Below are 12,548 nucleotides of genomic sequence, written 5' to 3'. Positions count from 1 at the left end.
GAACACACATAAAAAACCTTAATGTAAATCTTGATTCCATCCACCAGACTCTCATTTGCCCGGTCCCACCATGGAGATTAAATAAGTTGCAAGTAAATCTGGATCTAAGCAAGCATAAGAAGGCTGATACATTCCCACATACATATCAACAAGCAGTTGCTGGCATAAGACATTTTTATCCTACCCATAATCCAATATACACAGATGGATCAAAAAAGGACGGTCATGTTTCTGCAGCAATCGTAATGGGTCAATCACACCATGGCCTTCGCATTCCTGATCAAAGCTCAATCTTTACAGCTGAAGCAAAGGCACTCTTTTTAGCGCTGGAACACATTGAAAATGCTGAAGGACACAATTTTATTATTTTTTCTGATTCTAAATCTTGTCTACAGACATTAAATTCTTTTAAACTGGAGCATCCCATTATTATTGACATTTTTATCAAAGTGAATGAATTACAGAGAAAGTTGTATAATATAGTCTTCTGCTGGATCCCAGGACATACTGGACTACTTGGGAATGAACAAGCTGACAAAGCCGCCAAAACAGCCCTAACAGGAAAGCTGATGGAGTGCAAAATCCCACCTTCGGATCTTAAGCCACTAATAAAAGGCTATATTCTCAACAAATGGCAATCAGAATGGGATCAGTGCCCAGAAAATAAACTTTTTGAAATTCAACCTGAAATAGGAAAAAAATCTAATTTATTTTTTAAGTCAAGACACGATGAGATTGTGTATAGAAGATGCCGCATTGGACACACGAGACTCACACATGAACATTTACTCAAAGGAGAAGAACCACCAAAATGCCTTTATTGCAACAGAAACCAAACAGTTAAACACATTCTTGTGGAATGCCCCATTTTTAATGTTATCAGAAAACAATATTTATCTGGAGAGACTTTAAAGGAAATATTTTTAAACGTGAATCCATCTAAAGTTGTAGAATTTTTATCAAAAGGAAATCTTAAAAAACTTTTTTAGATTTTTATCTTATATATTATCATTATTATTTTTATTTATATATTTTACCTTGTACATTATTTATTGCTGTTGATGACTTTTAATTGTTAGAATATTTTTACTTGATCTATTTTCTTTTTGCCATGACATAGCCATAGAAGCTGAAATGGCAATAAAATAAAATCTCTCTCTCTCTCTCTCTCCTCCATCCATGCATTTCTCCATCCATCTATCCCTCCATCCATGCCTTCCTCCATCCATGCATTCCTCCATCCATCTATCCCTCCATCTATGCCTTCCTCCATCCATCTATCCCTCCATCCATGCCTTCCTCCATCCATCTATCCCTCCATCCATGCCTTCCTCCATCCATCTATCCCTCCATCTATGCCTTCCTCCATCCATCTATCCCTCCATCCATGCCTTCCTCCATCCATCTATCCCTCCATCTATGCCTTCCTCCATCCATGCATTCCTCCATCCATCTATCCCTCCATCTATGCCTTCCTCCATCCATCTATCCCTCCATCAATGCCTTCCTCCATCCATGCATTCCTCCATCCATCTATCCCTCCATCTATGCCTTCCTCCATCCATCTATCCCTCCATCTATGCCTTCCTCCATCCATCTATCCCTCCATCCATGCCTTCCTCCATCCATCTATCCATCCATTCATGCAACTGTCCATCCATGCATTCCTCCATGCATCCCTCTATCCACGCATTCCACCATCTATGCATGCATTCCTGCATCCATGCATTCCTCCACCCATCCATGCTTCCATGCATCCATCCTTCACTCCCTCCATCCATGCATTCCTCCACCCACCCATCCATTTTTTCCTCTATCCATGCCTTCATCCATCCATTGGTTCCTTCTTCCATCTGTCCGTCTGTCCATTCATCCATTCATCCATTCTTCCAGTTCAATGCTGTTCTTTACAGTTTGGCTCCCTCTTGTGACTGAATAATAATAAACGGGTTCCTGTAGGCTGCATTAAAGCATTTTTTTCTTTCTTCAAGCTTGAAGTTTAGTGAAAGAGTCAGTAAACTAAAACTTTATCATCTCAGATCAGTGTTTTGTGTCTAATAGATTAGTTTTGTGCCGCTGAAAAACCAGTCAGGCTTCAATCAGTGATGGCAACCTGCTGCATCTACATTATCCCTTACTTAAAATAGCATCTCTGTTTAAATATACCGGAGACAGCTCTGTATTGCTGTGATATCAAGCTGAACTTCAGCAGAATTTCTCCAGTACTGTCATATAATCATTCAGAAATCAGTCTGATGAGGATTTGATGATGGAGAAACGTCTTTGATTATTATGTTACTAAGAGATGTTGTTGTTGCTCGCCTGCTGCAGGTGTGTGTGTGTGTGTGTTAAATGCCGGTGTTTCCTCTGCGGGTCACAGTGACCTCAGCAGCAGTGGAGACGTGCAGATCACAGCTGAAACACACAATACACACATTACTGACACACTGATGAGTGTGTTTACTGCAGCAGACACTCTCTGGAGGACAGCTGGAGTTACTGTAGCAAGGTCAAGACAGCTGTGTGTGTGTGTGTGTGTGTGTGTGTGTGTATTGAGGATGATTGTGTCTTTTTGTCTATGAGTGTGTGTGTGTGTGTGTTTCCATCTGAGCACAGATGCGTCTCTGTTTAAAAATATCTCTGGTGAATTAAGGATGTGTAGGTGAGTGTGTGTTAATATTTGTGCTTGGGGTTCATAATAGTGTGTGTCTCTTGTGTGTGTTTGTGTGTCTGATGTTTTTGTGTGTTTGAGCATTTGATGTATTGTGTATGAATGTGTATGTGATGTTACAGTGTGTGTGTGTGATATTACTATGTGTGTGTGTTTGAGAGTGTGTTTATGTGATGTCGCAGTGTGTGTGTGTGATGTTGGTGTGTGTGATTTGTGCGTGCTCAGCATTCAGTCACTCAGAGCTCAAATCTCCCTCGTTGTCTGAAACTGATCTGCAGTCAGTGTGTGATCAATAATGCGCAGTTTCCTCCGAGTGGCCACAGACACTTCACCTTCAGCATTACACACACACACACACACACACTCACATCTGTGTAAATTTGATGCAGACGCCAAAATGTAATGTCAATAACTAATTCTGAAGACGTTGCCGTTTTCTCTATGATGACCTCCTGTAGATGAGAACAAGTTTTCTAATAGCATTATTTATTTAATGAAGCATTGAACAGAATGACAGTTCATTTAAATGGCTAATATTTCTCTGTCTTATTATTGTGCTCTTGTGCTTTAAGTGATGATAAATACAGTAAAACGTGAATATTGTCAAACAATATTCTGATTTAAATCTGTTTCCTTTGGAAATACTCTAAAATCCAATTTATGTCTTTCATGTAAAGCTGAAATCTTTGTTTTCATCATTGAAGACGGCTGAAAATTCAGCTTTACATCACAACACTAAATGATTTCTAACAATATATTAACACGAGATCAACTTTATTTAAATTACAAAAATATTTCAGTTTTACTGCATTCTTGGTCAAATAAAATAGGCTTTTTTGAGAGCAGAAAGATGTCCAGTAGTCTCATATTAAAGATGAATTAAATGTTATTAATGTGTAATTAGTGTGGGTATAAAATTCTGCCAGTATGATAACCTTGGATATAAATATCAGGGTTTCACGGTATTGTGATTACTGCTCTAAATTAAGTTCTTTTTTAAATGTTTTTGTAAAAAACAAAAACTTTTATCCCCTTTGAAGACAGTTTTTGTTTTATTCATGTTTTATTTATTTTATTTTGTTAAAGATTTAGAGTATTTTGGGGCAGTAAACGTCAGGCTGAATTATTCACATGAATTATTGACTGCAGCCGCTTCGTTTATTTCAAAAACAGTCAATTCTTTACAATTTAAAACGGCGTCTTTGGAGATAATTTCTGTTGGAGATACTGCTGTCCCAAAAAAACTAACAAGAAAATGTCAATGAAAATATCTTACATGTACCCTAGGAATGATATGACAGAACATTTTGACTGCCTTGACTTTTTCAAACCGCGGTATACCTTGAACACGGTTATCGTCCCATGCCTAGTGTACGTGTGCGTGTGTGTGTGATGTAGCTCAGTGTTGCTGATGTTGTGTGTTTCTGCAGGTCTTCACGCTCTCAGGAGGGTTTTAGGCTCCAGATCCGCTCTCTCTGATGTTCAGGTGATGGACAAGGTGAAGGTCACGACCTCTGATCTCAGGCTGGCCATGACAGAGGTCAAACCCAGCGCAATGAGAGAGGTGGCCATTGACGTGCCAAAGGTACAACAGCAGAATAACTCTCTGAACTGACAAACACACTAATTTAAGATAGCTCAATCTAATTAAATGTGTGTGTGTGTGTGTAGGTGAAGTGGAGTGATATTGGTGGTCTGGAGCAGGTGAAGCAGGCGCTGAAGCAGTCAGTGGAGTGGCCTCTCCGTCACCCAGAGGTCTTCACCCGCTTGGGAATCACGCCCCCTAAAGGGGTGCTGCTGTACGGACCGCCGGGATGCTCCAAAACCATGATCGCTAAAGCACTGGCCAACGAGAGCCAGCTCAACTTCCTCTCCATCAAGGTGTGTTACCATAGCAACTGTAGAATCACCACAGCAGATCAATTACTGTGATTGATGTTACCATAGCAACTGTAGAATTACCACAACAGATCAATTACTATAGTTGTGTTGTTACCATAGCACCTGTAGAATCACCACAACAGGTTAATTACTGTAATTGTTGTTACCATAGCAACTGTAGAATTACCACGACAGATCAATTAATATAGTTGTGTTGTTACCATAGCAACTGTAGAATCACCACAACAGGTTAATTACTGTAATTGTTGTTACCATAGCAACTGTAGAATTACCACGACAGATCAATTAATATAGTTGTGTTGTTACCATAGCAACTGTAGAATCACCACAACAGGTTAATTACTGTAATTGTTGTTACCATAGCAACTATATAGTCACCACAACAGATCGATTACTATATTTGTGTTGTTACCATAGCAACTGTAGAATCACCACAACAGCTCAATTACTATAGTTGTTGTGTTACCATAGCAACTGTAGAATCACCACAACACGTTAATTACTGTAATTGTTGTTACCATAGCAACTATATAGTCACCACAACAGATCGATTACTATATTTGTGTTGTTACCCTAACAACTGTAAAATCACCACAACAGATCGATTACTATATTTGTGTTACCATAGCAGCTGAAGAATCACCACAACAGATCGATTACTATACTTCTGGTGTTACCATAGCAACAAACTAATTCTATTTTGGAACACTATTCAGGACAGATAACATGCAAATTGGGATGCAACAAATGAGTCCTCAACTTTTCTAAACATGAGCAAGATTAAACTCTGTGAACAGTGTGTTAATAGTAGAGGCGATGCTTGAAAATGTTAGCAGCATGCTGTTAACATATTGATAGCACGAAAAGACTTGAACTAGTGTCAGGGGAAATCAAGATCATGTAGAGAGATGCTTTAGTAAATATAGTGTTATTGCTCCTGATCTGGAATAAGTAGATGCGTCTGCAGATCAGTGTGTGTGTGTGTGTGGTGATGCGTGTCATCTCGATCTGATCAGTGTTTAGGAGTGTTTTAGCAGCAGGAGGATGTTTAGTCTGAGAGATGCTCACAGTTCAGAAGCAGAGCCGATATCAATCTCTGGAGGAGCACTCACGGAAAACACACACACATACACACACTACAGGAGAGAAAACGCAGACCTCTGTGTGAGAGAGAGAGAAAGAGAGAGAGAGAGAGAGAGATGAAGAGGGAGAGAGAGACATTTTTAATACTGTAGTCATTTTTTGAGGTCTGGATAATGCCGTTTGAGGTCTACTTCATCCAGACTGTGTGTGTGTGTGTGTGTGTGTAATTATCTCACTGATGACTGATTAATGAATTCTTGACAGTAATTATGAGTGTTTGGTGTCTGCAGGGTCCAGAGTTACTGAGTAAATATGTGGGAGAATCGGAGCGAGCGGTTCGAGAGGTAAATCACCCCAAATGATGACACTTATTGATGGTTTAAACCTGCATTTCTTTATTAATATTCCCTCAAGCAGCGTTCATTCAGCCCAATTCTGAAGTGCTCATGCTTTCTGTGAGGAACATTATATTTGCATTAAAGAAACACGAGTGTTGACAAAGTCAAGGTTTAGTGATGATCTTGTAATGGGACAGTGTGCCTATTTTCTGTGTTATTGAGCCTGTGGTGATGCTTCATCTCATTCTGCAGGTCTTCCGGAAGGCCAGAACTGTTGCTCCGTCAATCGTTTTCTTTGACGAGATCGACGCTTTAGCAGTGGCAAGAGGAAGGTAAACACAGAATATAGTATATGTATTTTTTTTCATAATTTCTGTTTAATGGAGAGCAGATTTTTCCAACACATTTCTAATCATAATAGTGTTAATAACTCATCTCTAATAACTGATTTATTTCCTCTTTGTCATGATGACAGTAAATAATATTAGACTAGATATTCTTCAAGACTTCTATACAGCTTAAAGTGACATTTTAAAGGCTTCACTAGGGTAATTAGGCAAGATATTGTATAACTGGTTTGTTTTGGAGACTGTCAAAACAATAAATAGCTAATAATAAAAAAAACTAATAATATTGACCTTAAAATGGTGCCTAAAAAATTAAGAACTGCTTTTATTCTAGCCGAAATAAAACAAATCAGACTTTCTCCAGAAGAACAAATATTATCAGACACACTGTGAACATTTCCTCAATCTGTTCAACATCATTTGGGAAATAATTAAACAAGAAAATTAAAATCAAAGGGGAATAGTAATTCAGACTTCAACTGTATATATATATACACACCGCTGCTCTGCCGTTGGCAAATCATTGCGTTGCTGATCATGATTTTGAGGATTAAGGATCTGGATCTGTCCCTCACAACACACGCGGCGATCTCAGATCAGTTCATCTAGACATTTTAGTCTGATTCGCTAACTTGTTTGAAGAACCAAATTAGCCAGAGATCAGTTATCAAGATTAACAGATCCAGGATCTGCCAAATCATCATGGATCATTTAAGCGAGGTACGAAAAACAGACCCCAGCACTCAACTGTGTGTGTGTGTGTGTGTGTGTGTGTGTGTGTGTGAATCTGAAACACAGAGTCATAAAATGTGTTTTTATTTGTTTGGCTCTTTGATTATTTAATTAATAAAGTGCCCAGTGTTTTAAGCTTCTGACAGAACACATGCACACACGCACACACTCAGAGAGAGCTCAGTGTAAATCTCTTGCTGGTTTGTTCTGCTGAGTCAGAGATTCATTTACTGGATTGAGTTTAGAATGACACATTGATTTACTGAATGTTTTTACCTTTAATCAATCAACACACACACACACACACACACACACACACACACACACACACCAGTCTGCTTTAAATCTACCGAATGAACTTTAACACAGCAGCAACTGCCTAGCAACAACATGGGATTTACCCCTAATCTGCCTAGCAACAAAACAAATTACACATCAGAACCCCTTACCAACCCCTTATAACAGATTATAACCCTTTTAATCACTTATAACACCTTATAACCTCATATAACCACTTTTAACACCTTATAACCCCTTATAACACGTTATAACCCCTTATAACACATTATAACCCCTTATAACTACTTTTAACACCTTATAACCCCTTATAACACTTTATAACCCATTATAACCACTTATTACACATTATAACCCCCTATAACCACTTATTACACCTTATAATCCCTTATAACCACGTATAACACCTTATAACCCTTTATAACCACTTATTACACATTATAACCCCCTATAACCACTTATTACACCTTATAATCCCTTATAACCACGTATAACACCTTATAACCCTTTATAACCACTTATTACACATTATAACCCCCTTTAACCACTTATTACACCTTTTAACCGTTATATACACTTATTACACATTATAACCCTTAAACCACATAACCCCTTATAACACCTTATAACCTCTTATAACCACTTATTAACTCTCTATAGCCACTTTTTACACCTTATAACCCCTTATAACCACTAATAACACCTTATAACCCTTTATAACCACTTATTACACATTATAGCCCCTATAACCACTTGTCACACCTTTTAACCCATTAAGACCACTTATAACACCTTAAAATCCCTTATAAACACTTATAACCACTTATTACACCTTATAACTACTTACTACTTATTACTTTGTGACTCCTTATAACACTTATAACACCTTGGGGACCAAATAGCAATGTCCTAGCAACTTTTTAGAACACCCTAGAAACGGCTTTGAAACAACATTGCAATCACTCCAAAACTGCCTAGCAACATCTAGAACACTCTAGTAAGCAAAGGGCAACGCCTTAGCAACCAGAAAGCCTTAGGAACAACATTGGAATGCCCTAGCGTCTTCTGAGAACATTATAGAAACTGCCTAGCAACACCCTAGCAACCAACTTGAAGCAGCTGAGCTCCTCCTGTTGTGATCTGCAGCTAAAGTGTGTGTGTGTGTGTGTGTGTGTTGCAGGTCTGCACAGGCGGGTGGTGTTGCTGATCGAGTGTTGGCTCAGCTGCTGACGGAGATGGACGGAGTCGAGCAACTCAAAGACGTCACAGTTCTGGCTGCAACCAACAGACCTGATATGATTGATAAGGTAGAGGACCTGCGCGCGCGCACGCACGCATGCATGCACAAACGCACGCACACACACACACACAAACACACACACACAGGGTGACGATGCTGAATTGAATTGACTCGAATGACACAAACACACATTCAGTCCGACACAGGCAAACACACGTATACAGACAGACAAACATGCACAATGACAGTGCATGACACACAGACACATATACAGACAGACAAACACACACGCTGGATGACAATGCTGAATTTCACTTAGGAAATGAATGACACACACACACACACACACACACACACAGGTTTCTCCTGCTGGGTTTGAGGGTCTCCACTTCCTGCATTCAGAGTCTCACAGCAGGTGTCAGTCACTGTGATTGACAGCTCCTCCATCGTCCTCAGACCCCCTGGAGAACCTGTTAGTGTGTGTGTGTCCTCAGGGCATCACACACACACACAGAGCTGAATGTCACTCCACCATATGGAGTATCGCAGTGTCATACACACAGACGCGCACACACACACACACACACACACACCTGACTTCTTCTCAGCTGCTGTGTTCATGAGTGTGTGTTGCTGTGGTTTGCAGTGTGTGCTCATGAGTTTTTAGACATTTTAAAAAAATAAAATAGAAAGTTGGGTTTGCAGATTTAAAAACACACACTCTATATACACGCTCGTAGTAAATTAAGTTCTTGTTTGATTTATTGAATCTGATTGTCTGCAGTTTTGTGTGTGTGTGTGTGTGTGTGTGTGTTGTGGTCTGAGTTTTTCTGTGTGTTTGATCTGCTTGTGAACAGCAGGGGTCGCCAGATCAGGCAGATTCAGTCCAGCTCGATGATTCTCTTGTGAGGTTCCGATCTTCACACACACAAATTCCAGTAGTAATATATAAATATAATCAATATTCGAGGGATTTATTCTCGTTTCCTGGCAAATGTGTCAAATTTAAGTGAGTTTATGCTTCAAACCAATGTCTGCCAGCTAGGTCAGGAATAGTAATACATTTGTACATTTATTTTATCTAATATTTTTGTTTTTAAAGCGTTCAATTAAAATTTTAATAAACTTCTCGCAGGAAACAAAATGTAATATATATATATATATATATATATATATATATCTATATATATATATATATATATATATATATATATATATATATATATATATATATATATATATATATATATTTATTTTTTTATTTTATTTTTTTTATTTATTTTTAATGATCTAAATTTTGCTTCTGGTAATTATAAGATAATTATATTTTATAATTAAAATATATACATTTTTTGGTAATTAATAAGTATTTTAGGCTCACATTATGATGCTTTATCAGAGGTTTTTAATATGTCATCAAATTATTCTTGGTCTAAGTATGATGGACATGAATTTAGACTTTTGTTAGACTTGATGCCATTTTAATGACTGCCATCTGGAAATTATATTAGATAGCATAGTCATAATAGTTTTGCTCTGAAAAATACAACAAGACATACTCTAATGTACAGAAAATATTACTAAAATATTTACTCTCTTATTGTTTTGATGCTTAAACGTTCCCTTGTTTTTAATCTTCGTCACTTTCAGACAGCAGCCACTTTGGTTTCAGCCTGTCATGGATGATTATAAATATCTGCTGAAGTCCACCGCAGGTGTGCAATCCCCTGTCCATATGAGGAATTCGCTGAATCGTTCATTTAAATGATTCATTCAAAACAGCTGATTCGTTTAGAAAGTTAGCACCTGGCTGTCTTTATGAATGAACCTTTGAGTTACTGAGTCATCAGTGAATGAGTCATTTATACTGATTATATACGCTGATTTATACTTCAGCGTCAAGTTCACGTGTATGCTACGGCGCAGCCTTCACGTAGACCCATAGCCCTCACCATGGCCATTGGCGTCGTTGACACGCACCTCTCAAAAGATGTAACTACACGTTGCAATGGCGCATAGCGCAAGCTCTGTGATTGGTCGGCTTGGATGAAGAGTGTGGGTGGAACCATAAATGACACATTTCAGATTCACATAAATGTAGACAGCGCCAGTAGTGGATTCGGGATCTGAAACATACCACAAAACGTACCTGGAACATACTTTAAGTTAGCAAAATTTTAGACAGCGCCCCTAGTGGATTTATCATCTGAAACATACAACAAAACACATTTGGAGAAGCGTATTTCAAAATTTGCGAAAATGGTAGACAGCGCCCTCTAGTGGATTTATCATCTAAAACATGCACAAAAAATATTTTTAGTGACGTTTTTCAGATTCGAAATTCAATTCAATTCAAATTCAGAAAATGTGGACAGCGCCATCTAGTGAGTTTGCCATTTGAAACGTAAAACAAAACGTACCTGGATGAATGTATATTAAATTAGCAAAAAGGTAGACAGCGCCCTCTTGTGTATTTATCATCTAAAACACAACAAAACGTTATCTTAAGTGACGTTTTTCAGATTTGCAAAATGTAAACAGCGCCCTCTAGTGAGTTTGTTATTTGAAACGTACAACAAAATGTACCTGGATGAATGTAAATTAAAGTGGATTTAGATTTTGCAACAAAATTTCACTGAATGATGTATGTTTTAGATTCGCAAAAATGTAGACCGCGCCTGTAGTGGATTTGTCATCTGAAACGTACCACAAAACGTACCTGGAACTATTAGCTAAATTTTAGACAGCGCCCCCTAGTGGATTTGTCATCTGAAGCATACAACCAAACACACTTGGAGAAACACATTTTATATTCTCAAAAATGTAGACAGCGCCCTCTAGTGCATTCGTCATATAAAATGTGCAACAAAATGTAGCCTGAAGTGGGTCACACATCAGAAGCGCCGCTCGACGTCGTGCCACACAGTGCCATGCAGTTCAGAATTCAAATTATTGGTTTCTATCAGGGTACACACACCGGCAATGCAAGTCGGCGTCTGTACGCGACGCCCAGCCACGACTCAGAACACTGTTCATATTTACTACAGAGCGCCATCTGAATAGTTTCATTTTAAAAAACATGCGAATGTGCGCGTCTAGTGTGCCATACTTCCAACTGTCATGTACGCGCCGTGTCGCAGAGCATCAGGTGTGTGACGCCCTTCAGTTATGCATTTTAGATTTGCAAAAATGTAGACAGCACCCTCTAGTGGATTCCTCATCTGAAAAGTACCGCAAAACATACCTAAAACATATTGTAGATTAGCAAAAATGTAGACAGCGCTCCCCTAGTGGATATAGAATCTGAAATACGCAACAAACCCTACCATACATGACACATTTCAGATTCACAAAAATGTAGAGAGCGCCCTCTAGTGGATTCATCATCTAATATGTGCAGCAAAATGTAGCCTAACTGACGCATTTCAGATTTGCCAAAATGTAGTGGATTCCTCATCTGAAACGTACCACAAGACATACCTAAAGCTTATTTTAGATTCTCAAAATTTTAAGATAGCACCCTCTAGTGGATTCCTCATGTGAAACATTTCACAAAACTTACCTAAAACGTATTGTAGATTAGCAAAAATGCAGACAGTGCCCCCTAGTGGATTTAGAATCTGAAACATACCACAAAACACACTCTGAGTAACGTATTTCAGATTTGTAAAAATGTAAACAGCGCCCTCTAGTGGATTTAGAATCTGAAACATACCACAAAACACACTCTGAGTAACGTATTTCAGATTTGTAAAAATGTAAACAGCGCCCTCTAGTGGATTTAGATTGTGAAGCATTCAACAAAACGTAGTTGAACTTATGTATTTTTCAGATTCGCAAAAATGTAGACAGCGCCCTCTAGTGGATTTCTTATCTTGAGCATACAACGAAACACACCCGGAGCAACGAATTTTACGTTTCGCAACAATGTCGGCTGA

At 38.5% G+C, this 12,548-nt stretch overlaps 1 protein-coding gene across 6 annotated transcripts in view; it reads left to right on the top strand.

The window, feature by feature from the left end:
- Nucleotides 1-12,548, top strand: part of afg2a (AAA ATPase AFG2A) — a 56,803-nt gene that overhangs the window by 10,831 nt on the left and 33,424 nt on the right. For all 6 annotated transcript variants that reach the window (XR_015507047.1, XR_015507048.1, XM_087281078.1 and 3 more), the window contains exons 12-16: nucleotides 4,102-4,256; nucleotides 4,343-4,552; nucleotides 5,947-6,000; nucleotides 6,247-6,326; nucleotides 8,551-8,677. Coding sequence is in view for 4 of the 6 variants with exons in the window: in XM_087281078.1 (XP_087137204.1) it covers nucleotides 4,102-4,256; nucleotides 4,343-4,552; nucleotides 5,947-6,000; nucleotides 6,247-6,326; nucleotides 8,551-8,677 (626 nt within the window). In the remaining 2 variants the exon portion in view is untranslated. The remainder of the gene's footprint in view (nucleotides 1-4,101; nucleotides 4,257-4,342; nucleotides 4,553-5,946; nucleotides 6,001-6,246; nucleotides 6,327-8,550; nucleotides 8,678-12,548) is intronic.

This window comes from Danio rerio, chromosome 14 (assembly GCF_052040795.2).
Source record: "Danio rerio strain M-AB ecotype USA chromosome 14, GRCz13ab, whole genome shotgun sequence".
Classification (NCBI taxonomy): domain Eukaryota; kingdom Metazoa; phylum Chordata; class Actinopteri; order Cypriniformes; family Danionidae; genus Danio; species Danio rerio.
This window is presented reverse-complemented; position numbering and strand designations above follow the sequence as displayed.